At 36.3% G+C, this 25,176-nt stretch overlaps 2 protein-coding genes and 1 long non-coding RNA gene across 9 annotated transcripts in view; 2 read left to right on the forward strand and 1 right to left on the reverse strand.

Annotated features, from left to right (window-relative positions):
- LOC144957628 (uncharacterized) overlaps positions 1 to 6,211 on the forward strand; it is a 15,221-nt gene extending 9,010 nt beyond the window's left edge. The window contains exons 3-5 of the mRNA XM_078888971.1: positions 503 to 719; positions 1,791 to 1,938; positions 6,138 to 6,211. Coding sequence (XP_078745097.1) covers positions 503 to 719; positions 1,791 to 1,938; positions 6,138 to 6,211 — 439 coding nt within the window. The remainder of the gene's footprint in view (positions 1 to 502; positions 720 to 1,790; positions 1,939 to 6,137) is intronic.
- Positions 6,212 to 6,804: 593 nt separating this feature from the next.
- On the reverse strand, positions 6,805 to 18,466 carry LOC144958381 (uncharacterized). 7 transcript variants are annotated; one of them, XM_078890363.1, is made up of 3 exons: positions 18,409 to 18,433; positions 17,160 to 17,241; positions 6,805 to 10,910 (listed from the first exon to the last, which is right to left on the reverse strand). In XM_078890363.1, exon 3 carries the CDS (start codon positions 10,745 to 10,747, stop codon positions 9,683 to 9,685), a length of 1,065 nt encoding a protein of 354 aa, XP_078746489.1. In that variant the 5' UTR covers positions 10,748 to 10,910; positions 17,160 to 17,241; positions 18,409 to 18,433; the 3' UTR covers positions 6,805 to 9,682. The 7 variants fall into 7 exon arrangements, with proteins under 7 accessions (XP_078746489.1, XP_078746486.1, XP_078746488.1 ...); XM_078890360.1 differs by lacking the exon at positions 18,409 to 18,433 and adding an exon at positions 18,234 to 18,338 and having other exon boundaries at positions 17,160 to 17,223; XM_078890362.1 differs by lacking the exon at positions 18,409 to 18,433 and adding an exon at positions 18,234 to 18,338.
- Positions 18,467 to 19,808: 1,342 nt separating this feature from the next.
- LOC144957888 (uncharacterized) lies at positions 19,809 to 24,589 on the forward strand. Its single transcript, XR_013642248.1, has 2 exons — positions 19,809 to 19,891; positions 23,489 to 24,589. It is a non-coding gene; the product is annotated as an uncharacterized LOC144957888 (long non-coding RNA).
- The last annotated feature ends 587 nt before the right edge of the window (positions 24,590 to 25,176 follow it).

Genomic DNA, 25,176 nt, shown 5'->3' on the forward strand with positions numbered 1-25,176 from the left:
ATTATTATTATTATTATTATTATTATTATTATTATTATTATTATTATCATCATCATCATCATTATTATTATTATTATTATTATTATTATTATTATTATTATTAAATTATTGCCATCATCATCGTCGTCGTCCTTATCATCGTCATCATCATCATCATCATCATCATCATCATCATCATCATCATCATCATCACCATCATCATATTTCAATGTTTATCACTGTCACCATTAAGAGATACGATAATATATATATATATATATATATATATATATATATATATATATATATATACCCTTCGAGCTAAAAACAACAACTGTAAATATATATATATATATATATATATATATATATATATATATATATATATATATATATACATATATATATATATATATATATATATATATATATATATATATATATTATAAATCACTTTTTATTCTATTATTCAATAAATTGGTATCAATTCTAAACTCACCATCTGTTGTTGTTTACTTCAAAGTGATCAAATATTACTAGGCAGACGCTTACATGGAACAAGCAATGAACGAAGGAAGAGAGGGAGGTCTAGTTTATCCAATCCACTCCAATCCAATCCAACAATAGTTGCACAGCTTCATGTGATGAAGATTGACATTCCGGGTCCCAAATGCTGCTGTTGTATTCTAAAACACAAATATTTTGTAGCACTTTTCTTTCACTCTTGTGTGGGCATGGTGGTAGGTCCCACGTAGGGACAGGGTGTTATTGGCTTTGTTGCATATTATCATCTTTTCAATATGTGAGTTCCATCTTAATTTGTCGTCGATTGCTATGCCCTGATAATCCGCCTTTGTTTCATTTTTCATTTTTCATTTTTTCATTGTGGATTGTGTAGCCATTGTCAATTATCCCCCTTTTATTGGCTATTCGGGTGGCTTGACATTTTTTGGGGATGGAACTCCATTTTCCACTCGCTTTCCCATTCTTGTACAGCTAGACAAGGGCATTGATGCAGGATCTATAAACTGAAAGCTTAACTTGGAGATTGGGGGGGGGGAGAGAGAGAGCGGGGTCCCAATAGCCCAGTTGGTAGAGCTTTTGCTTCAAATGCAAAGGAATCAAGATCTATCCCAGGTACAGTCGAAGTTGGGTTTTTTTCCGAACCCCCAGTCCACCCAGCAGTGATTGGGCAGCGGAGTCTGTTAGATCTGGCGGAAAGTACTTTGCGATAGACTAGCGTCCTATCCAAAGGGTAGCAAGCAATTGTTATTGTCAGTTTCATGGTATAATAACCGGTATAAACTCCGGCTCTACGGGCCTAATGGTTCTAAAGGACTAGTTTTTTTTTCTAACATGGAGAGAAGACAAGAAGATTGCACAAAGCCGGAGAAGTAGGGTGTGATTCTGTGGACCATCCTGTGTGTAGGGTCTATGTAAGTAAGTAAAATATTTGTTCCTCGCCGACTCTAAACGGTATTATGTGTGGGTGGTATAAAAATGGTAAACATGTTAAATATCTTGAAAACTATAAGACTTGGATAGCATTCTAGTAAATGGTTGTATGTATTGTGATGCATTGTGTCTACGTGCAGCGTATCTATCTGACTTGCTTTTTATATAGATTGAGATGATGATGGTGCGTTTGGTTTTGTGTAAGGGATTCTTGGCGCCGGTTTTTCAATGGTTTTCATTCAAGTGACTGGAGGGAGGACGTGACACAACCCGAGTCTCTGGATTTACATCCGGTTGCGAATTTTGCAGCTGCTCTTTGTAATTTTTCAGGTCTGTCTATGTCTTTTTTCGTGTAGGGGTCCCACACAACGCTGGCATATTCTAGTATTGGGGTTGATAAGCGATGTATAGCCCTGGGCTTTAATCTTTCCTGGGCATTGGTTTATGTTTCTTTTGAGAAACCTCAACATCCTACTTGCCTGACCTGTGACATGTTCTATATGGGTTTGCCACTTTAATTACTTATTGAGATGAACTCCGGGGTATTTTATAATCATGCATTGTGTAATTGTGCGTATTAGGCTCTTTCCTGTTTGATATTGTCATGATATAGCATTGTGATGTATGGAATTTCACGTGCCATGTATCTGGCCACGTCTGGAGGGAATCGAGAGCTTTATGGAGTTCATGTGCATCTGCGAAACTATATATTGTCCTGTAAAGAAGGCTATCATCTGTCTATCTATCTATCTATCTATCATCTATCTATCTATCTATCTATCTATCTATCTATCTATCTATCTATCTATCTATCTATCTATCTATCTATCTATCTATCATTGGCGCTGGCTTCCGGCGACAACAGACGTGTTGTGAATATTTACCTATTTTCTACACATATTTTTATTCATTTATCATTCAATCGTCGGAATTTAAGCCTAATTTTTATTCAAAATGGATGTGAAGTATATATTGTTCCTGATTTTTATATTTATTAGTATATTTATAAGCATAAATGGTGTTTTAGCCTGTGATTTTACTGCCAAAATAAGCCTATCGATAACTTATACTCCAGAGACTCTCCGATCCCTCCAACCGTGTCACCCCCACCACCCACTACTGACACATCGTTTATTAAAGTAAGAAAGAGGGGGAGAAAGGGAGGAATAAAAACAAAATTTAACCGACGGCCTTTTCGTCCATTTTTACCCTGTGTAGTGACAGGTAATGTAAGATCACTGAAAAATAAAATTGATGAACTGTTTTCACTGTGTCGTTTTAATAGTGACTATCGTCAAGCCTCCATAATAGCGTTAACAGAGACTTGGCTGTCTCCTCACATACCATCATCATGTTTTAATATTGAACAATATTCACTATTTCGAGGAGATCGGACTAATGTAAATAAACGAACTGGGGGTGGGGTGTGCACATATATTAACAACAAATGGTGCCACCCCAATAACTGTCAGATAAAGAAAATGTATTGTGACGATTATATTGAATTTATTACTGTTTCGTCACGACCATATTACCTACCCGGGAATATACTCATGTCATCATCATCAACGTCTACATTCCACCATCATCAGACAACACCACAGCGAAAAATATTTTGAGGAAAGAAATACAGGACATTCAAATTAAGTCACCCGATGCCGTATTGATGGTCACTGGCGATTTTAACCAATGTAACGATTTTACTCTCCCGGGACTTCATCAATACGTGGACTGCGAGACAAGGGACAAAAAAACATTAGATTTATTCCTGTGTAATATTAAAAATAGTTATAAATGTTTACCCCGTGCCCCATTAGGTTTATCTGACCACTGCATGCTCTTGCTACTCCCCACCTACCGCCCTGTTTTTAAACGTGAAAAACCAGTAAAGAAAAGTGTACAGATCTGGAACGGAAGTGTGTGTGAAGATTTGCGTGGTTGTTTTGAATGCACTGACTGGAATGTTTTTATCGAATCATGTGATAGTGTGGATGAGCTGAATGACTGTGTGAGTGAGTATTTAAAATTCTGTGAACAGCTAGTGTCTTGTAAAAAAGAAATAAAATATTATCCTAACAACAAGCCTTGGATAACAAAAGATCTAAAATTTTTATTGAACCAAAAGAAAACTCTCTATACTAGTGGAAACAAAAAAGATCTGAAAACAAAACAAAAAGAGATAAAGAGGGTATTATCTAGTTGTAGAGACAAGTACAAAAATAAAATTGAAAAATGCTTTTCTTCTGGGGATATACGGGACACGTGGCGGGGGCTTAAAACTGCTGTGAACTATAATCCAAAGCCCACGATTATATCAGAAGATATCGACATTGAAACTTTAAATAAATTTTATTCACGTTTCGACACAGCAAACAAATTTGATATTGAAAATGAAAAACAGAAATTAGACAGGGCTTTGGAAGATGAAATGGCTGTTGAGGTCAGTGAAGAGGAAACGAGATTCGTATTTTCGAAACTAAACGAGAGGAAGGCTGCTGGGCCGGATGGATTGAAAGGAAAACTATTAAAAGAATGTGCCCACCAGCTTTCCCCCATTTATACACAATTTTTAACTGGTCCCTCCAATGCGTTTCAATCCCTGAAATTTGGAAAACTTCGAAAATTATTCCTGTTCCAAAAAAAGAAAAACTTGAAACTATGAACGATCTCAGACCTGTTGCACTGACTTCAATAGTCATGAAATCTTTAGAAAAACTTGTTCTTGTTAAAATTAGGAATCAGTTTATGCCATTGAGTGATAGTCATCAATTTGCTTACAAACCAGGACGTGGCGTAGAGGATGCCATTTTGCTGTTTACAAACAACATCTACAGGCATCTAGATCACGCTAGGAGCTATTGCAGATTGCTTTTTGCAGATTTTTCTCCAGCGTTCAATACAATGCAACCTCAGTTGGTTGTTCAAAAATTGACTAGTCTGAATTTAAACAAGTATATCATTGCTTGGGTGCTCGAATTTCTTACGGAGAGAGCACAATATGTTCAATTAGGGCAAAACAAATCTTCCTGTATAACTACAAATACTGGCGCTCCTCAAGGTTGTGTATTGTCTCCTGTATTATTCACAATATACACGAATGACTGTAGAAGTCAAAACCTGAGTGTACCTTTAATAAAGTTTGCAGATGACACCGCTCTTCAAGGCCTCATAACAAATGGCAACGAAGTGGCTTATAGGCAAGAAATTGATAGATTTGTGTCTTGGTGTGATGCCCACCACCTAGAGCTTAACATAAGCAAGACAAAGGAGCTAGTGATTGACTTTAGGAGAGTGAAGGAACCGATAGAACCGTTAAAATTAAAGGACCAATTCGTCCAGCGAGTTCCTCACTACAAATACCTTGGTGTAACGATTGATGACAGGCTCAAGTGGGATGAACACTTGAAAATAATTAGGCATAAGATGTGCAGACGTACATATTTTTTATCGAAACTCTCTCAGTTTAGAATAGATAAAACCCTCTGCACATTATTTTATAGAGCAGTAATCGAAAGTGTTTTGTCATTTTGTATAACAGCTTGGGGAGGCAATTGCTTAGCAGTGGAAAGGAACAAAATAAATTCAAATATTAAAAAATCCATTAAACGCTATATAAACGATGTTGACGATGTAGATCTTTTATACGAGAAATTTTGTATAAATAAAATAACTAAAATATTAAATGACCAGTATCATCCACTAAGACCATCAATTATTATGTCAGAAAGAAGTGGTCGCCCTTTCTCTATTTCAACGAAAACAGAGAGAAACCGAAAATCTTTTCTGCCGTCCAGTATTAGGCTTTATAACAACAAGCAATAATCATTTTATATAATTATTTCTCATTTTTACTTTTTAAAAATATAAATATTAATTTATTAATTTATTTGTTTTGCAATCTTTTCAATTTTCAATTTATAGTGATAGTTTTAACTATTTTACAGTGTTGAAATAATTCATATTATAAAGCGCAGCTCTGGTTATAGAGCTGCTCCTTTTTATATATATACATCCTATTTCCATTGTATTTTATCTTATGTGTAAATTATAACACGTCTGTACAAAAAATTTCCTTTTTGGGATGCAAAAAGTATTATTATATTATTATTATTATTATTATTATTATTATTATTATTATTATTATTATTATTATTATTATTATTATTATTATCTATCTATCTATCCATCTATCTTTTTATTTATTCTTACCTCGATTTGTACACATTCTCCAAAACTATGTTTCGTCCAGAATTCCTGGAGTCATCAGGGAGGTCGTTTAGAGGGGTTTGGGCTCCAAGAAACTGTCGAGCACTCTACGTGGTTCCAGCTAACTCCCCTCAATCATATCTATCTATTTGAGCGGCTATTTCACATTTCTACCGGCTATAGACTATAGATATAGTTTTTATCACTTTAAGAAACTGTATCAGACGATATGTCAAGCATTCTAGGAAAATAAATGGTTCCAAGTCCGCATGTAGCAAAAAGTACTTTTGATATTGGGCTACTATTTGTTAGAGTGATAAAAACTAACAGTATAGTCGCCAAATATCAAAAGTTTTTGAGCATTGTAACACACACTAACCATTGCTCTCAATTTAAAAAAAACAATGCATGACAGCCCTTCGATTCAACAATTTTGTCCTAGAGGTCTGCAAGACACATCAAATCCAAAATGTGTCTTGTACTCGAAAATACACCAGGTCATCAACAAGCCACCAGCATCAGTATGCCCGATGAGCTTTCAAAATTAAAACAGTTTGGCAAAAGTTTGTAAAAATTACATCTGAGATCCGACCATCAACAAAGATGGCAACGTTGTCCCAGCTGGTAGAACAAGGAGTTGCTGCTGTCACACTCGCCAAGATGCAAGACGACAGGAAGCCAATTAACAGACCAAAGAATGGGCCTGCTGTGCACCGTAGGCTTAGATAGCGTCAGAATTCTAACCGCCCTATTTTGGACTTTCGGCATTCTATCAGTAATACAACTTGGACTCCTAAGAGCATTTCAGGAATCAAGCCGGCTCATCACAAGTGAATTTAGTACATTTTTGTCGAATTAGTGTCGATCAATTTTAAAATAATAATAATGAAGCATTTATAAAGCGCACACTTCCACTAAATAAACAGTTAAGTTACATTTTATAGTTAATCAATGCACAAATTAAATTACACAACGGGAAAAAAGTTCTGTTTTCAGATTCTTTTTAAAAATTTTAAATGAAGGGCTAGATCTAGTTTTAAAACTTATGCTTATCCATAACCGAGGGGCACTGATACAGAAAGCTTTACTGTTAAATTTGTTTGATAATTTTCTTACAAAGAGTCAGCAGATCATACGACTATACATAAAACATAAGACTAGAAATTATTTGATTTGTTTTATTGAAAGTGACGGATAGGGTTTTCGTACATTTATAAATACTAACATTATATTTCCCATAATATTGTTTTAAAGTACATTCAGCGAACAGCGGGCAATTTTCCTAGAACGCCTCAAATCCAACTGCCTAGAGGTGTGATTGACCTACTCAAACGTTTTAAGATCTTTAAGAGAACAAAAAGGAAGAAAGGAAAGCGAGGTGGTCAAAAAGTTAAAAGCAAACTCGGTAGCATGCCTAACCCAACAGATGAACTAATACAAATACACCATCTGCAACCAACAACGAACGCCCGTTCAAAGAATAGTAACAAACAGGCTTCCTTTTGTGAATTCACTGACACATCAAGAATAAAAAATCTAAAAATCCTAACAGTGAACTGTCGTAGTATTGTACAAAAAAGAGCTGAATTCTGTGCATTCATTGGCCAACACAAACCAGACATTATCCGTGGACAAGAGTCATAACTAAATGACAATATTAAGTCCTGCGATTTTTTTCAAAAAGAATACGAGGTATTTCGAAATGATAGAAAATTACCTAGAGAGGAAGAAGAAGATGAAGGAAATGAAAATGAAGACGAAGAGACCAGGTGGCAGGGAGGCGGGATATTCACACTCGTTGATAGAAAGCTCACAGGTTGTGAGCTAACAAAGTTCATAACTGACTGTGAAATAATTTGGGTAAGCGTTAAAATTCAAGGCCATTTGATACTGTGCCACACCAAAAACTCCTGCAGAAATTAGAAAATTACGGAATTCGTGGCTCTCTACACACATGGCTTTGTAATTTCCTCACAAAACGTACCATGAAAGTAGTCCTAGACGGCACGTCATCGGATGAATGTCCAGTCATATCAGGAGTACCACAGGGAACGGTGCTAGGACCCATACTATTTCTTTGTTTCATCAATGACCTACCTCTACGAGTAAAATCTCAGATTATGTTATTGGCCGATGACTGTCTAATATACCGACAAATAAAATCTGCAAACGATCAAAAATTGCTACAAGAGGATTTGAATAGTCTCGAACAGTGGGCTAATGATTGGGGAATGAAATTTAACGCAAACAAATGCTACATCCTCAGCACATCTAAAAAGTACAATGAGACCTACAAGTTAAACAACACCATCCTGAAACAAGTTGATGATAACCCATACCTTGGCATCACCTTCTCAAAGAAATTCAAATGGGGTAAACACATTAACAAAATAACCCAAAAGGCAAGCTCCACCTTTCTCCGCCGAAATATTTGCCACGCCCCAACGTCATGCAACAAAACACCTACCTCGCACTTGTGAGATCACATTTGGAATACGGAGCAGTTGCTTGGGACCACTACCTGAAAGAGAATATTCAAAAACTTGAGAGAGTCCAGAGACAAGATGCCCTGTTCATAACTGGGAACTATAAGAGCAGAACCCCAGGATGCGTGACAAAATGTTAGAAGAAAGAAGCCTCATCAGCCTCCAACAAAGAAGAAAAGAAACCCGTCTGTCATTCATGTTTAAGATTATAACAAACCAAATACCATCAAATAAAGGCGGACTCCTTTTTCACGTCACGACCAAACAAAATAAAAATCCGAGCACTCACTTTTGCCAACCACATAACCGAAAACTCCATTGAGAGATACGCCACAAACAATTCGAACTGCTTCAAAATCCCACGAAACTAAATAAATTCTTTCTTCATTAGAACTATCTCGGAGTGGAATGGGCTGGATGAACTGGTCATCATGGCACCACACCTAAACGATTCCAAGACGCGACTGACATGGGCCCGCGCCCATTGAGGACGCCGCTGAAATATAACCAGACCATTGGTTTCTTCAGCGCCTACCATACAGATACAGATACAGCTCCAGAGAAAAGAAACGCAATGTAATGTACTGTATTCCTATGAAATAATCAATTCATAAAGTGCGCAGAATCCACAAAATCCTTCAAAGGTATTGTTAGACTAAATCCGCGTACTTGAAAATTATTAAATCTGTAATTTTAGGAGATAATTATTGTAGTCGCTATTGATAACTTTAAAAATCAACGATTTACTCTCACAGTGATTTAATAACACTTCAAAATTCTCGAAATTATGTAGTCTGTAATCAATTTTCATTTTCAATACTTTTTAATGACTTAGACGTGCTCATTATGAAGTTCTGAAATTGGACCCAAAATTTCGTAATTCGACACGGACACGATAGCAATGGAACAGTTATTTTATCAAGTTGTCTCATGTTACTTGAAAAAAAAAACTAGTTGTTCTTTTCATTTTTATCAGTGGCAGGAACATTTCAATAATGTGTTGCTTTCAAGTATCTATATTTTCCTTCGTCACTATGATCTGTAAAAATGTCTAAAACGTGTCTCCGTGTCTAAGTACCACGTAATACATAATGAAATTCATAAAAGAACTGAAATGCAGGACGTCACCATCTCCATCCAACAAAGCCGTAGGTGGCTAGGATATGTCCTCCGCATGAAAGATGACCGCTACTCCAAAAAAAAAGCATTTTAATGGAAGGAGAATAACAAAAGACGAAAACGAGGACGACCAAAGACTGGAGAGCTGCCATGGGAGCATGGCAGCACAGGATAGGGAGGAATGACCAATTTGGATGACCCAGTAATATCTCCATAGTGACGAAGTTGAAAATTTATGAAAACTTGAACACTGGAATTTTTTTCAAAAATGTCGCCGTTAGAAGAGAAAACAACGAATTAAAATTTTAGAAGTCGTTGCAAAATGTATTGAAAATTTGTTAATATTTTTTTCCAGGCTTGGCAACCGCATTTTTTGTAAAATGTTGATGTCTAGAATGAAAAAAATATCCTCATTATATCAAAGTTTTCAAGGTCTGTTAATTTTTGCTAGTTTTCATTTTAAAAATCGACATATACATCTTCTTGTAATTAGAACTCATAAAATAATAAATAAAAATATTCAGAGACGCATTCGTCGTTTCAAGTAGATAATTAAAATAGAAAATTAAGTGGAGCAAATTTTCTCTGGCACCGCCTTCTTTGAGCTCAGCTGAGAAAAGCATAACGTATGTTGAAACCATGATGGGAGTGAAGGAAATCAGGAATAGAGCGGAAATCATTGTCACCATTTTAGTGACCTTGGCATCTCGGGACGACAATTGATTTTTTGACGACACTTCTGTTTTGGCATCCGCCGATGAATTTCCCGTCACCCCCTGTCTCCATTTTGCATTTTGTTTCAATTTATACAACAAAATGTACGTGGATACTATCATTCCAACAAAAGCAAACGTTGGAAAAAATATTCCAATCACGAAAAATAACGGTCCTTCAACTTCGGCTCTCTCTTCTCTGAACATTAACGTGTAAAGAGTTCTGTTTCTTTCAGGAGAGAATACCCAGTCGAAATAGTTGACGTAGTAAACTGGTACGGCTAGGGCACAGCTCAGGACAAAAAAGAACACGATGACGCACGTTACTCGTTTAGTCGTGATGATTTGTTTTACTTTTAACGGATATGTGACACACAAGCAACGTTCTATGGTGATAAAGGCAGTAGTGAAGGTAGTTACTTTCACAAATACTATATGTGGCCAGGCTGTGAAAAGATAGTGTGTTCCCTTTGGTCTAAACGGCAGATCTAATTCCATGAATGGAGGAAAAAGAAAAAGGTTGAAAAATACTTGTGAAAAACAGCTGATAAAGTCTGAGATAGATAGACCAATAAGGCTGACGTTCATTGGTTCTTTTACACCCAGCTTGATATAAACAAGAAAGTTGATAACGTTGGTGGTGACACCAAACAAAGCTATTGGTTGACAGATGCATCCCAAAAGAATCATACGAAGCCAGTATAGAGTATGTTCTGAGACGAGAGGCTGTATGATGGTTTCCTGGATGTTACATCCGTCATCCGTCGTATTCTGGGAGGGGCAAGGCATTTTTTCTGACGAACAAACCTGGGGCCGGATAAGGAGGACCTCCAAAAACCGAGTCAGATGGAAGAGTGCTGTTGCGGCCCTGAATCAGATGATTTAGTCAAGTAAGTCAAGTTTGGGGATTCAAAACAAGAACTAAGTCGTTCTAGGAGTTGATGTTGAATATCTGTAGAGGATAACAATGATAGATTTTTAATGGAATAAGATAATGACTAGTATTAGACGACCGTGGCTCAGTGTTACGGTCTTTGCTTCTAACCCAAAAGATATCGAGTTGGAATATCCGCTGCGCTGGGTGGTCTTGAGCAAATCACCTCGCCCTAGCACAGTTCGAGTAAATCAAATGATGAAGACGATAATAAAAGCTTTTATAAGTTTGTATATATAAGAGCCATAATTTGTCATTTTATATCCTTCAGAATATCTCTTTTATATTCAGAACATTGCAGAAAAGGGACGCTTTCGTTCTTTACTTTGGAAACCGGTTATAGCAAGGATCGGATAAACGAGAATGTTGCCAAAATATTTGCAATCCTCACTATATCAGGTCTCCACAGCTTCAGAAGTGAACTTGTTTCGTTTACGTGCATCTTTGAGGGTAAGTAGATCCATAAGTCCCTTGTTCGAGTCTAAGTGCGGCTATGTGGTCGTGTGGTATGACACTCGCTTTCAGATCGGAAGGTCCTGGGTTTGAGTTGAGTCCTTGAGCGCATAGTTGAGTTCTTGGAGAAGGCTCTTTACTTACCGTTAGCAGCGTTGTCTCTGCCCGAAAGAAAATGTAATACCGCCTAACAGGCATCATGTCTCATTCTACATGTCACGTGTTGCTGTTGGCCAGGGGCCTTTGTAAAACCCTTTGAGCACATTTAGTGTATTGTGATATATAAAAGCTTCAGCTTAAGAATCCCGCTCTGGATGGCGCAATGTTGAGTTCCTGGAGAAGTCTCTTCACTCACATTTTCTCACAATATAAGATAAATAATGATAATTATTTCTTTTTCCTTTTGTTTTGTTTTGTTTTCTTTTTACCTTTTTTACTTTCTTTTCTTATTTTGGCAACATTCCAAGTTCCAATCAACCAGTAGATTTTTGACAAATCAAAACATAGAATTTGTGATACACCTTCACACGCTCTAGGACAAACATAGTTGTTTGTCTATAAACAACAACGTGAATGAAATCGCCCTCTCTCTCTCTCTCTCTCTCTCTCTCTCTCTCTCTCTCTCTCTCTCTCTCTGATCATTGTTATTGTTTGTTGTTTCTTTTATACCAAATGTATGCCTATTTATCACACGATTTTCTCGTTTAAGTTTACACATAGTTTTCTGTGTTGATTCTATTAATCAAGAGGTAGAACAATGAGTAATTTACCTAAAAGCGATTGTAAAACGTATGTAGTTCGCTCTCTTTACCGATCACTGCCATTTTTTACAATATGACAACTGTCCGAGAGGTGTGGTTTTCTAGGTGTCAATTGATCAAACGGTAGAACAGTGTGTACAGACATTTACCATCGATTGTGAAACAGGTGTAGTTTTCTGTTTACAAATCACTGCCATTTTTTACATTATGTCGAAAAAAAAAATGTAATTTCGACAAACAGGCGTCATGTCCAGTTCTACATGTTACGTGTTGCTGTTGGCCAGAGATCCTTTATAAAGCGTTTTGATTACGTTTAGTGAATATTGTGCTATAGAAAAGCTCAAGCTATTTTTTATATTCATTTTTGTTTATTATTAATATTTACAATCGACAGTCTAAAAATTGAGCTTTTTATGGCACAATATCCACTAAATGTGCTCAAAGCGCTTTACAAGGAGTCCCTTGTCAAGAGCAACATTTAACATGTTGGACGGGACATGACGCCTGTTAGGCGATATTACACTTTTTCGGACAAAGACAACGCTGTTTACGGCCAGGTACTCATTTTACCTGAGTACGATGAGAGAATGTGTGTAAAGAGCCTTTCCAAGGACTCAACTATGCGCCGAGCTCGAGGCTCGAATCCAGGACCTTCCGATCCGAAATCGAGCGTCATACAACAAGACCACATAGCCGCACAGTCCGCAGCTTGCAGCTTAGTGTCATTTGGACTTGATTATTTATTTTATTTTTTTTATGCGAATTTTTGGTCTAGTTGTAGGACACTCGCTTTCGGATCTATTGATGCTATGCGTTCTGGTAAAATACTTACAACGTCCGTACGCCGGACATAACATAACAACACATAACTATGTGGTAACCATGAACGTTTACAGTCTGATTAAATAATTTAGTGAGAAGTACTCATAAAAATGGCTGGCTAAAAACAAGAGCTGAGTGACGTCACTCCTCATTTTGTCATTCTTTTTATACAGCCTGATTGGATTCAGTAGTCTGATGTCACGCAGCCCGGCAACGGCGGCCATCTTGGTTCTAAACAAAGAAAATCATTACTTTTTATTCTTCAAGCTGGCTAGAACTTTTCATATGTCTTGTGACCAGAATGTGTAAAAGTCAAAACATGATCAAATTTATGTTTTTTTTCCATCTGGATACGCTTTTATGCTTGCCGGAGAAATATTTCATAAGAGCCAGTGTTGCTAAGTTACTATGCGTCATTAGGAAGGAAGTGACGTCATGACTATTGAATCCTATTAGTTCTCAGTAAATTGTATCAATCAGACTATAGATAGAATGAAGTTGACGTCACACGGGTCTTTGTTATTGCTTTTGCGATCCGCGTTTATGAGTAATGTTCACTAAACTGTATTAACAAGACTCTAAGCGTTCAAGGTTACACTTAGCTAAGCACACACTATCTATACTGCTCTATAAAAAATTACATAACCACGCCTCTCGGAGAGTCGTCATATTGTAAACAATGGTAGTGATTGGCTGACATAGCAAACTACGCAGGATTTACTATTGATGGTATGTGCCATAGTAAAATACTCACTTTTCTAACACTTGATCAATATAACCAACACAGAGAATGATGTGTAATTCAAACGTTTATAGATAGTATACAGATGACATCACTCAGGCCTTTGTTATTGTTTTTGCCATCCGCATTTGTGAGTTGTTCTCACTAAACTGTATTAACCAGACTATAAAAGTTCATGGTTACACAGAGTTTGTGTGTTGGTCCGTTATACTTCCGGATGGCAATGTTGTGAACTCCTTGGCCAAACGCATTCTATCTATACAATCGAGAAAATCATGTGATGACTAGCCTCCCATCTGGCGGTATAAAAAGAATACCAATGATCAGAGAGAGGTTGATTTCATAGTTTATAAACAGCCAACTATGTTTGTCCGAGTACGTATGAAGGTGTGTCACAATACGCTTCAACAGTCGTAATGTCACTTCCCTTGTAATGACGCATGGTAACTTAGTAAATGGCTCTAAACTATCGGAACAATGTCGGATGCCCTTATGAAATGTTTCTCAGACGAGCATAAAAGCGTATCCAGATGAGAAAAAAAAAACATTAAAAATTTAACCATGTTTTTACTTTTACACATTCTGGTCACAAGACATATGAAAAGTAATAGCCAGCATGAAGAATAAAAATACCGAATTTATTTGTTTAGAACCAAGATGGCCGCCGTTGCCGGGCGGCGTGACATCAGACTCTCTCTCTCTCTCTCTCTCTCTCTCTCTCTCTCTCTCTCTCTCTCTCTCTCTCTCTGTGGTATATCACTTGGACGTAGCCTCCCACACAGTCCTTCGGACTATTGAATCCAATTTCCATTTTTTGATTGGTCAAAAATCAAGGGGTTAATTGAGCCATAGCCATATTACAGGTTATGCAAAGACAATGGCATACAAACAAAAATGAGAGAAGAATTTGAAAATGCACTCATGATACAAAGCCAAAGTGAACCTGATAACGAAAAATGTGAAAAACAATTTGATATATTCCAAAAGTGTGTCAAAGCAACTGCAGAAAAGCATTTACCAACAGCTCAAATAAACAGCAAAAAGGAATGGATGACAAATGAAATTCTAAACCTATTTGAAGAAAGACGAAAATGCAACAGAGGGTCTGCAGAATACCAAACATTGAACAACCACATTAAATCCAAATGCATCGAGGCACACGAGAACTATCTAGACTGGAAATGCTGCGAAATCGAAAGAGAATACAAACCCAACCCCCAACAAGCTCACCAAAGAATAAAAGAACTATCAGGGAAAAGGAAAAGCAAAACAGCAGGAAGTTGTATCCAAAACAAACAAGGGGAACTGCTATTTGAAGAACAACATATAGAAAGCCGATGGGTAGAATACATAGGCGAACTGTACAATGATCCAAATAGAAATGAACCACCACTGAAATTCAAAGAACCATTAAGCGGACCAAACATCACCAAAAGTGAAATTGAACATGCCATGGAACGAATGAGGGATGGTAAAGCAACAGGCCCTGATGAAATATCTGTAGAGGTATTAAAAAGCCTAGGAGATCTAGCAATTGATGAACTTCACATATTATTCAACAATATATACAACACTGGGAAAATTCCAGAAGATCTCTGTAACTCTATTTTCATAGCAATACCAAAGAAAGCAGGTGCAGTCAGATGCGAAAATTTTAGAACTATAAGTTTAATAAGCCACATCAACAAAATACTGTTGCGTATAATTATCAACAGGCTAAGGAATAAGATTAACCCCGAAATCGCAGAAGAACAATATGGATTCCAACCTGACAGAGGGACAAGGAACGCAATATACCTCCTCCGTGTTTTAAGTGAAAGAGCTATACAGGTTCAGACCCCACTATACCTCTGTTTTGTCGACTACAAAAAAGCTTTTGATAGAGTACGCCACGAAGAAATACTAAAACAACTGCACTCCATTGGCGCTGATGAGAAAGACCTCAGACTCATGCAAACATTATACTACACCCAGCAGGCATCTATCAAAATCGGAAACTCTACAGGAAATTCCATTCCTATTAAGAAAGGAGTCCGTCAAGCAAGGGTGTGTTGCCTCACCAGATCTGTTTAATCTATACCAAGAAACAATCATGAGGGGCATAACTAATATGGAGGGAATAATAGTAGGAGGTCACAACATAAATAATATAAGATACGCAGACGATACGGTCCTCATTGCAACATCAGAAATCCAACTTCAAAAGATTGTTGACAGAGTGGTAGTAGATAGTGAAGCCAAGGGAATGGAAGTGAATATCACCAAAACGGAATGCATGGTAATACAGAAAAACCCCGAAAACAACAACACCTGCAATATAACGATTCACGGCGAGCAACTTACCAACGTAGAAAGCTTTAAATACCTAGGTTCAATAGTGACAACAGATGGAAGATGTAACCGAGACATACGAGCAAGAATAACTCAAGCCAAACAGGCCTCCATGGACCTGGGAAACATTTTGAAAAACAAACAGATGTCGTTCGGGATTAGATTCCGAGTCTTGAAGTGCTACGTGTGGCCAATCTTGTTATACGGATGCGAAAGCTGGACTACAAATGCAGAAACACAAAAGAACATTGAAGCTTTTGAAATGTGGTGCTTGAGAAGGATGCAGAGAATATCGTATACTGCACACAAAACGAACGAAGAAGTGCTAAAACAAACATACCAACAAAGGAAACTAATGCCCTTAATAGCGGATCGACAACTATCCTTTTTCGGACACATAGTAAGGAAAGATAAGAATGAATACCTGGCAAGTTGTGGAAAAATACCTGGTAAACGCGCCCGGGGGAGACAAAGAAAAACACTCATAGACCAACTGAAGGGCTTCACCAACCTAACAATCCAAGAGCTGTTTGAAAAAGCAAGAGACAGGAAGGAATGGAGAGAGATAATTCATGCAGTATCTGAAGCCTGGACCAGGCATGGAACCTAGAAGAAGAAGCCATATTATCATGAGGATATTTCTTCTATTTACAAGACACTCCTCTGTTATTCGGGATCTTGATTTGCCAAAGATTTCATCAAGTGTACACACTTTTGGCAAGTTTGACGTAATCGATCTTCTTCACTTCTCATAAAATTTTGACACTACCGACTACTAGACTAACTAGCTGGCTGAGTATTGTATGTTATGTTGCAATAAAGAAGAAAAGTCGTAACGTGACACCTTCTACTGTTCCGGTCCCAAAGTCCTTGGAGGTGTATATTTAACCAGGACTTTGGAGGACTAATAGTGGATAGGTTAAAGATTGAATCATATGGTGGCATAACTATTTTAGGAGGAGAGTGTATAGGCAGATTACGGGACATAAAAGAGCAAGATGGATGATATTTATTGACGACCAGCATATATTTTATACAAGAATTAAAGATGCCATCACTCTGACAATAAAAGATCATATATATATATATATATATATATATATATATATATATATATATATATATATATATATATATAATTTAAATGGGATCACTCACTTATATGTGGCCAAAACATATGTTTCTGTGGCTTTCATCCACGTCGTCAGTTGGCATGTTGTACCTACGAGACCCACCAACACTCAAATATATATATATATATATATATATATATATATATATATATATATTATATATATATATATATATATTCCGTTGCATTTGGGGTGAAAAACAAATGTAAGTATTCAGAGCCTATGACAGATGGATTAATATAATCATAATCATAATAATAATAATGATAATCATAATAATAATAATGATAATAATAATAATAATAATAATTTTATTATAATAATAATAATAATAATAATAATAATAATAATAATAATAATAATAATAATAATAATAATAATAATAATAATAACAATAAGAATAATAATGATAATGATAATAATAATAACAACAACAATGATGATGATGATGATAATAATAATAAATTGTGCTTATATTGCGCATATTCCTGTTGGAGGGGCTCGATGCGCTTTAGAATAAAAACAAACATGAAATATCACATACAAATATTAGCAATATATATATATATATATTATATATATATATATATATATATATATATATATATATATATATATATATATAAATTCAATGAAAAAGTGTCACACGTAACAGGGACATAAATAGATACATTAAAATTGTTTAATAAGTTGTGATTGTTTAAAACCAATAAACATATAGATAGACTAGGGAATATAAAAAATAAAATTATGTCACATTTCTTGATTTCTAATGATCAAATCTTATACTGTTTGTTAAAAAGGTACGTTTTAAAAATGCTTTTAAAAAGAATATTTTGAGTCTAAAAATCGAATGTCCTCGGGGAGGCAGTTCCAAATTTGAGGCCCTGCAAATTTAAAAGATCTTTCACCATATTATGTTTTTTAGCCTCACTTTGGGTTTCTTTAAGACATTGACGTAGACGATCGTGAATTGCGCCCAAGTGAATAAATGTTAAGAATATCTTTAAGGTAGGATGGCGCTTCGTTAATTTCTTTAGAGACAATTTGATGGCAATTGCATGCTATTTTATAATCAATAAGTGCTTCAACAGCCAACCAATGAAGATTCGTGTGTGATTGCCTAGTTTGTAGAGCAGTTCTAGTGACAATATTGTGGGCTGCAATGTATTCTATGTGCTGTAATTTAGAAATGTGTTTTGCTGGAAGGCCTACCAAAGAGAATTGCAATAATATAGACGAGAAAGTGTAATTGTTTATTATATATTTTATACATATTATCATATCACTAATATGTCTTTAAACGGTTCAGAGGATTCTTATAAATCAATTGAGACGTGAGTTACCAATTTGGCGTATTTTAAAGTAAACTTATAATATTGGAAAAAGGTTTTGAATATTGATTGATCTGTTTCCCTATGACTTTTCTCTCCCAATTTGTAACGTTTTATTTTCTCAGCCATTGGGTTTGAAATAAAAGTACGGTCTATGATGACGCTGGCCCAGTTTGCTGTTAATATAAAAACTGTGCCTATCGTGGTTAAATCGATACAATTTATCGGCAATACATTTACAAAACACATTGTAAAGAACACTTTACTTCATAATATAACCTATTATGTGAGAACATTTTTTTTTAAACTAACAAAATGGCATTTACGCTCAAGACCTTTTATACCGTAGGGTTTTTGTCTTTGTTTTTGTTTGTTTCTTTGTTTGTTTGTATATTTGTTTACGTTTATGTGTGTGTGTGTTGGGGAGGGGTTTTTTTTTGGGTGGGGGGAGGAGTTACTGTTTTCAATTTGTTGTTTTTTTTTTGTTGTTGTTGTTTTTGTTTTTTTTTTTTTTGGGGGGGGGGGGTTGTGCTTTTTTAATTTTCCGTTTTATTTTGTTATGTTTATTTGACTTATTTTAAATGGGTGATGATGGGAAGGGGGGGGGGGGGTGCTATCTTCTTAAAAGTAATCGTTATATAAAGTAAAATAAAACTGTTTTGTTGGTGTTGGGTCGAGTTGTAACTGTGATCAAATAAAGTATATTAGATAATATCGATTCTGGTGATAAAGCTTTTAGTGTGGTTGCCATTTGTTGCCATTTCCATGATAACCCAAGTCTGAAGTACATTTGTGTAATCATGTTATTAGAAATAAATGGAAAACAAAATACCCTTATTATCGAATCGATACCAATTTCAATTCATTGAAATGTGAGGATCTTAAAATCGAATTTCAGGTTTTAGTTTATATCAAAATCGAATTTATTTTATAGTTTTATCGTTAATTCTACTTTTAGGTGGAATGAAATGGCTTTTCAAATGAGAGTTTATTTAATCAATAAATACTAACACCTAGATTATGGGATATTATAGGGTTTGGAACAATTTTTGAGAATGATTTTCGAGTCTATATTATGGCTTTCAATCTTGTATATATATATTATGCATTGTTATATTATTATTCTATATATGTGTGTGTGTGTGTGTGTGTGTGTGTGTGTGTGTGTGGGTGTGTGTGTGTGTGCGTGTGCTTTTCATGTCACGGTTAAAGATATATGTTTGCACACCATATATACATGAGTACATTTAAGTTGAAATACTATCTTTGCCGCGTGTATCATTTTTGTAATCTTTAATCAATAGATTTATGGCATTACTATTAATATTAAGGGCATTCAAGGGATTTTATCCTATTTTGCCCTATACCATATTTTATGCTATGTTATGTCGATGAAGACACAAGAATGTTTACTTAAAGTGGGGTGAGAAGAGGGGAATTTCGGGTTGTTGTTTTTTTTTTAAGGCATAATGCAAATCGTACTGCTTGAAGATTGAAGAAATAAATAACAAAAATAAATGGATTTGAAGCTTTACATCATCTGTCTTTGGAAATAATATTTAAGTTTCTATTCCATTTTATTGTGCGGCTATGTGGTCTTGTGGTATGACACCCGCTTTCGGATCGGAAGGTCCTGGAAAAGACTCTTTACTCACATTCTCTCACCGTACTCAAATGTAAAATGAGTATCTGGCCGTTAACCCTCTCCTTGCCACCTGCAGCAAAATCGTCACATTTCGTCACAATATACTACTTTTTTTTAAATTCATATTTATTTTGTTCATCACAAACGTTGAAGAATGGTCTTGGGTTCATTGCTTAGAGCATAAAGTTGTTTTGTAGAGAGCTTGTTTGAATTTAAAAATCAATTTTTCTTCTGGGTAAGCCTGCCATTTTGGGATAATACTGAAAATTATAGGTAAGAAAGAGTTAACAGCACGCTCACTACATCAGTGGTAACTTGCCACCTGTCCACAACATGTACCCGTTGTGGTCAAGGGCCCGAAACCGCAGAGCATCTAGTTAAACGGTGAGTTCTGACGAAGCTTCCGGGCGGGTTTGCGACGGTGCACCACGAGAATGCAAATGAGTTTGCGTCCAGGATAGATCGTCATAACATAGTAGTGTGAGCACCATTAAAAACTGCCGCTTTCTCGCCACCTTTTGCCAGATTTATTTGCGCGCACCTACAAACTTTATTTTCGGTCAGATTTTATAAATCAATTTAAATTGAGCTTTTATACAGCGCAATATCCACTAAACGTGCTCAAAGCGCTTTACAATGGGTCCCAGGCCATCAGATAATATGTGGGACGGTACATGACGCCTGTTAGGAGATATTACAATTTTTCGCGAACAGAGACAACGCTGTTAACGGTCAGGTACTCATTTTACACCTGCGAACGATGAGAGAATGTGAGTAAAGAGTATTTTCCAAGGACTCAACTATGCGTCGAGCGAGGCTCGAAGCCAGGACCTTCCGATCCAAAAGTGAGTGTCATTCCACTAGGCCACAAAGCCGCACTATCAGTCACTCAGACCAAAGGTAAAAAAAAAATAATTTTATAACATTGCCCAGTACAACACTGTTAAATCAAACCCATACTCGCATCCGGTTAACAGACCTGTAAATATATTCACGTTGGGTTTAAACCATAACCCTAACCCAACACCCCTTCAAAAAGACACGTCGTGAAGGTATAAATGCTTGCAGTTTTGATTCATTGCAGGGAATGCATTTTTCACTGATTATGTCCCTTCGTTAGGTCTACTCGGTAAAAATATGATGGAAACAATACTTCAAAGACGTGAGCTTTTATATAGCGCAATATCCACTGAACGTGCTCAAAGTGCTTTACAAAGAGTCCCTGACCAACAGCAACACTTAAGATGTAGGACGAGACATGACGCCTGTAAGACGATAATACAATTTTGCAGACGGAGACAATGCTGTTAACGGCCAGGTACTCATTTTACATCTGATTACGGTGAGAGAATGTGAGTAAAGAGCCTTTTCAAGGACTCAACTATGCCCTTGGCGAGGCTCGAACCCAGGACCTTCCAATCTGAAAGGGCTTAATTGATGACGTCTCAGAGTGAACAACCTCACAAATCACACAACACAGAGAAAACGATAATCCCCAACACTCGGATAACAACAGGCCCATGACTCAATCCCTGCAATTATCTAACCCACTGATCAAGGGACTGAAACAGGTAATATAATATATTATCGTATTATGGCCTTTTTGAGACGATATTGCATGGATTTCGAGTGATTAAAGTTACGATAGTTTGAAAGTATTTTACTGGAAGCAAGACTATCGTATGTCGAGATAGTATATTTTGAGGAGGAAAGAACAGAACTAAAACTGTCATAACTCGAAGTTTTTGTGCCATTATCACCACTTAATAGACAAATATATTACTCTGAGTTACGATACCTAAACCAAGTTCTAAGAGCCACAAGGTTGATTACTCCGGAGTTTATACAAGTATTTAAATCTAGAAACGGAAGAGTAACAATCATAATTGTATGTCACAACTGGACAGGACTCAAGTCGTAATAATTAATGGGTAGTCTGACTTTTCTTCTTAACATTAATTTTCCATTTCTCCTACTCGCTCCTTCTCTTCCCCTTTTACTTCCCAAAATTCTGTACTTTTCTTTTCCTCCTCCTCCTCCTCTTCCTCTTTTTCTCTCCCCTCACCCCTTCTTCTTCTTCTTCTTCTTCTTCTTCTTCTTCTTCTTCTTCTTCTTCTTCTTCTTCTTCTTCTTCTTCTTCTTCTTCTTCTTCTTCTTCTTCTTCTTCTTCTTCTTCTTCTTCTTCTTCTTCTTCTTCTTCTTCTTCTTCTTCTTCTCTCTTCTTCTTCTCTTCTTCTTCTTCTCTCTTCTCTTCTTCTTCTTCTTCTTCTTCTTCTTCTTCTTCTTCTTCTTCTTCTTCTTCTTCTTCTTCTTCTTCTTCTTCTTCTTCTCTTCTTCTTCTTCTTCTTCTTCTTCTTCTTCTTCTTCTTCTTCTTCTTCTTCTTCTTCTTCTTCTTCTTCTTCTTCTTCTTCTTCTTCTTCTTCTTCTTCTTCTTCTTCTTCTTCTTTCTTCTTCTTCTTCTTCTTCTTCTTCTTCTTCTTCTTCTTCTTCTTCTTCTTCTTCTTCTTCTTCTTCTTCTTCTTCTTCTTCTTCTTCTTCTTCTTCTTCTTCTTCTTCTTCTTCTTCTTCTTCTTCTTCTTCTCTACCCTCCCACAATCCTCTTCCTCTTGTTGTTGCTGTTGTTGTCGTTGATGTTGTTGTTGCTGCTGTTGTTGTTGTTCTTCTTCTTCTTCTTTTCCTCTACCCTCCCCCATCCTCTTCTTCTTGTTGTTGTTGTTGTCGTTGTTGCTGTTGTTGTTGTTGTTGTTCTTCTTCTTCTTCTTCTTCTTCTTCTTCTTCTTCTTCTTCTTCTTCTTCTTCTTCTTCTTCTTCTTCTTCTTCTTCTTCTTCTTCCACCGTTTATTTTCACTCCCTGTTTTTTTTCTCATCCTCCCCCTCCTTCTTCTCCTCTTTCGCCTCCTCCTCCTTCATCATCATCATCATCATCATCATCATCATCATCATCATTATCATGAATGTATGTATGTATGAGTTGCATTGTAAATTAGTACGGTACCTATAAGGTGCTATGCTACATCAGCATAAAAGTGTCACGGTCACAGGGAATCCTCATATTGGGACCAAGCACGTCTGTTCCCTCGCATGGGTCAATGTGCTCCATAGATTAAACGAGTTTCCATGGGTCCGAAGGCACAATGGTTCTCTAGGACTCAAGAGAAAAAAGAGATGGTCAGATAGACATCAGAAATCCACATCAAGTGCGGGCTTCCTTTTCTACCATGGAAAAGTGTAAGTATACGATGACATTGCTCACCAAACTCCCCGAAAATGAGTCTTATAACTGTCGCATGAGATCAGTGTTTTGGAATATCAGAAGAATTGGATTGTATAGATCTTGCTCTATTTTATGCGATCTGATTCTCCTCCTCCTCCAGATAAAGCCTGACAGCAAGAAACTAAACTACTTGCAGACGACTACATAGTAAGAGGTTGCATAGCACAATAACATTGGATTTTTGAAAAAATAAATATGGCAATCTTCCACACAAACTATGATTGCCCTTATGGTTATCTTTTATGAAATTGATAATGTAGGCTGTCAGCTGAGATAGAATCTGATAAGTGTGAGTCCAATTCCAAAAGCTGAGAATCACCACTCTGGAACAATGAATACCGCCCATTTGCATCACCAACTACTTATGCAATCTACTGGACAAGACGGTCAACATGCGTCTGCCATTTCAGTTCTGTTTGGAACACAAGGACTGTCAGACTTCATGTGCGACTTTAGGAAAAGACTCATGAAACATTAATAACGTTGTTCAACTGAGGACTTTAATTCGTGATATCTTTACGTGCAGTGCCCTCCGTACTAAAGTCACAACAAGATTTTGACATCTGAAAACTCTGGCCCAGGACCGTGACCAATGGAAACAATGAACAACATGGATGGAGAGAGCAGCTACACTCATCGACTATAATGAATCACAATTCTCAGCAAGCGTCATTCGGACTTCGAGGCTTACTACTTCCACTTGCGTGCAAATAATGACAATCTTCATTGATCTCAAAAAAGAATTTCAACACAATGTGGAAATTTGAAATCTCAAAGGACCTACCCAAGTTTTGGTTAAAAAGAAATTTTCTATTTTGGTCTGAGCATTTGTGAACAACTTGCCTTTCCAGGTCAAAGAAGGACTCATTCAAGTTCGTTCGTGGAGCGTCTACTGTCTTCCATTTTTCTTTTGAGATTTTATTAAACAATTGAAGCATACATATATAGCTTCTTAGAGGCAAATAGAACACCAATGAAACAATTTATCAGAATGGGCAATGGTTCTCTTTTTCCTCGCCAAAATGACCGAATGTCATTGACAGTGTCAAAGCACCAATATGATTAGAGATCAGCTGTTGATCATTGAAATGCTCTAGGTTTGAGTCCCTGATCACGCCATTTAGTCCGTTGAAGATTTAAGATGTTTTGCTGGGATATGAATTACTGCCAAAATTAAATAAAAGCTATGCATATAATCAAAGATTTTAGTACTGAAGTTTTGTATTATGATTTTGATAACTTTCTACGTGTTGGATGAATATCAATTAGCGAGAAACGGTTGCTCATATTGTGATCCAGCCTAAAAACAGAAAAAAAAACCAATCAAACAAACAAACAAGCAATGATATGGTAAAAAGTTTGACACGTATTTGGTAAAGATACAATGGTAACACTGTACAAACAATTTGATGTTAAACAATTTGACACGTATTTGGTAAAGATACAATGGTAACACTGTACAAACAATTTTATGGTAAACAATTTGACACGTATTTGGTAAAGATACAATGGTAACACTGTACAAACAATTTTATGTAAACAATTTGACACGTATTTGGTAAAGATACAATGGTAACACTGTACAAACAATTTTATGTTAAACAATTTGACACGTATTTGGTAAAGATACAATGGTAACACTGTACAAACAATTTTATGGTAAACAATTTGACACGTATTTGGTAAAGATACAATGGTAACACTGTACAAACAATTTTATGGTAAACAATTTGACACGTATTTGGTAAAGATACAATGGTAACACTGTACAAACAATTTTATGGTAAA

Source organism: Berghia stephanieae, chromosome 12, assembly GCF_034508935.2.
Source record: "Berghia stephanieae isolate SIO BIC M18660-M18661 chromosome 12, UCSD_Bste_1.3, whole genome shotgun sequence".
NCBI lineage: Eukaryota > Metazoa > Mollusca > Gastropoda > Nudibranchia > Aeolidiidae > Berghia > Berghia stephanieae.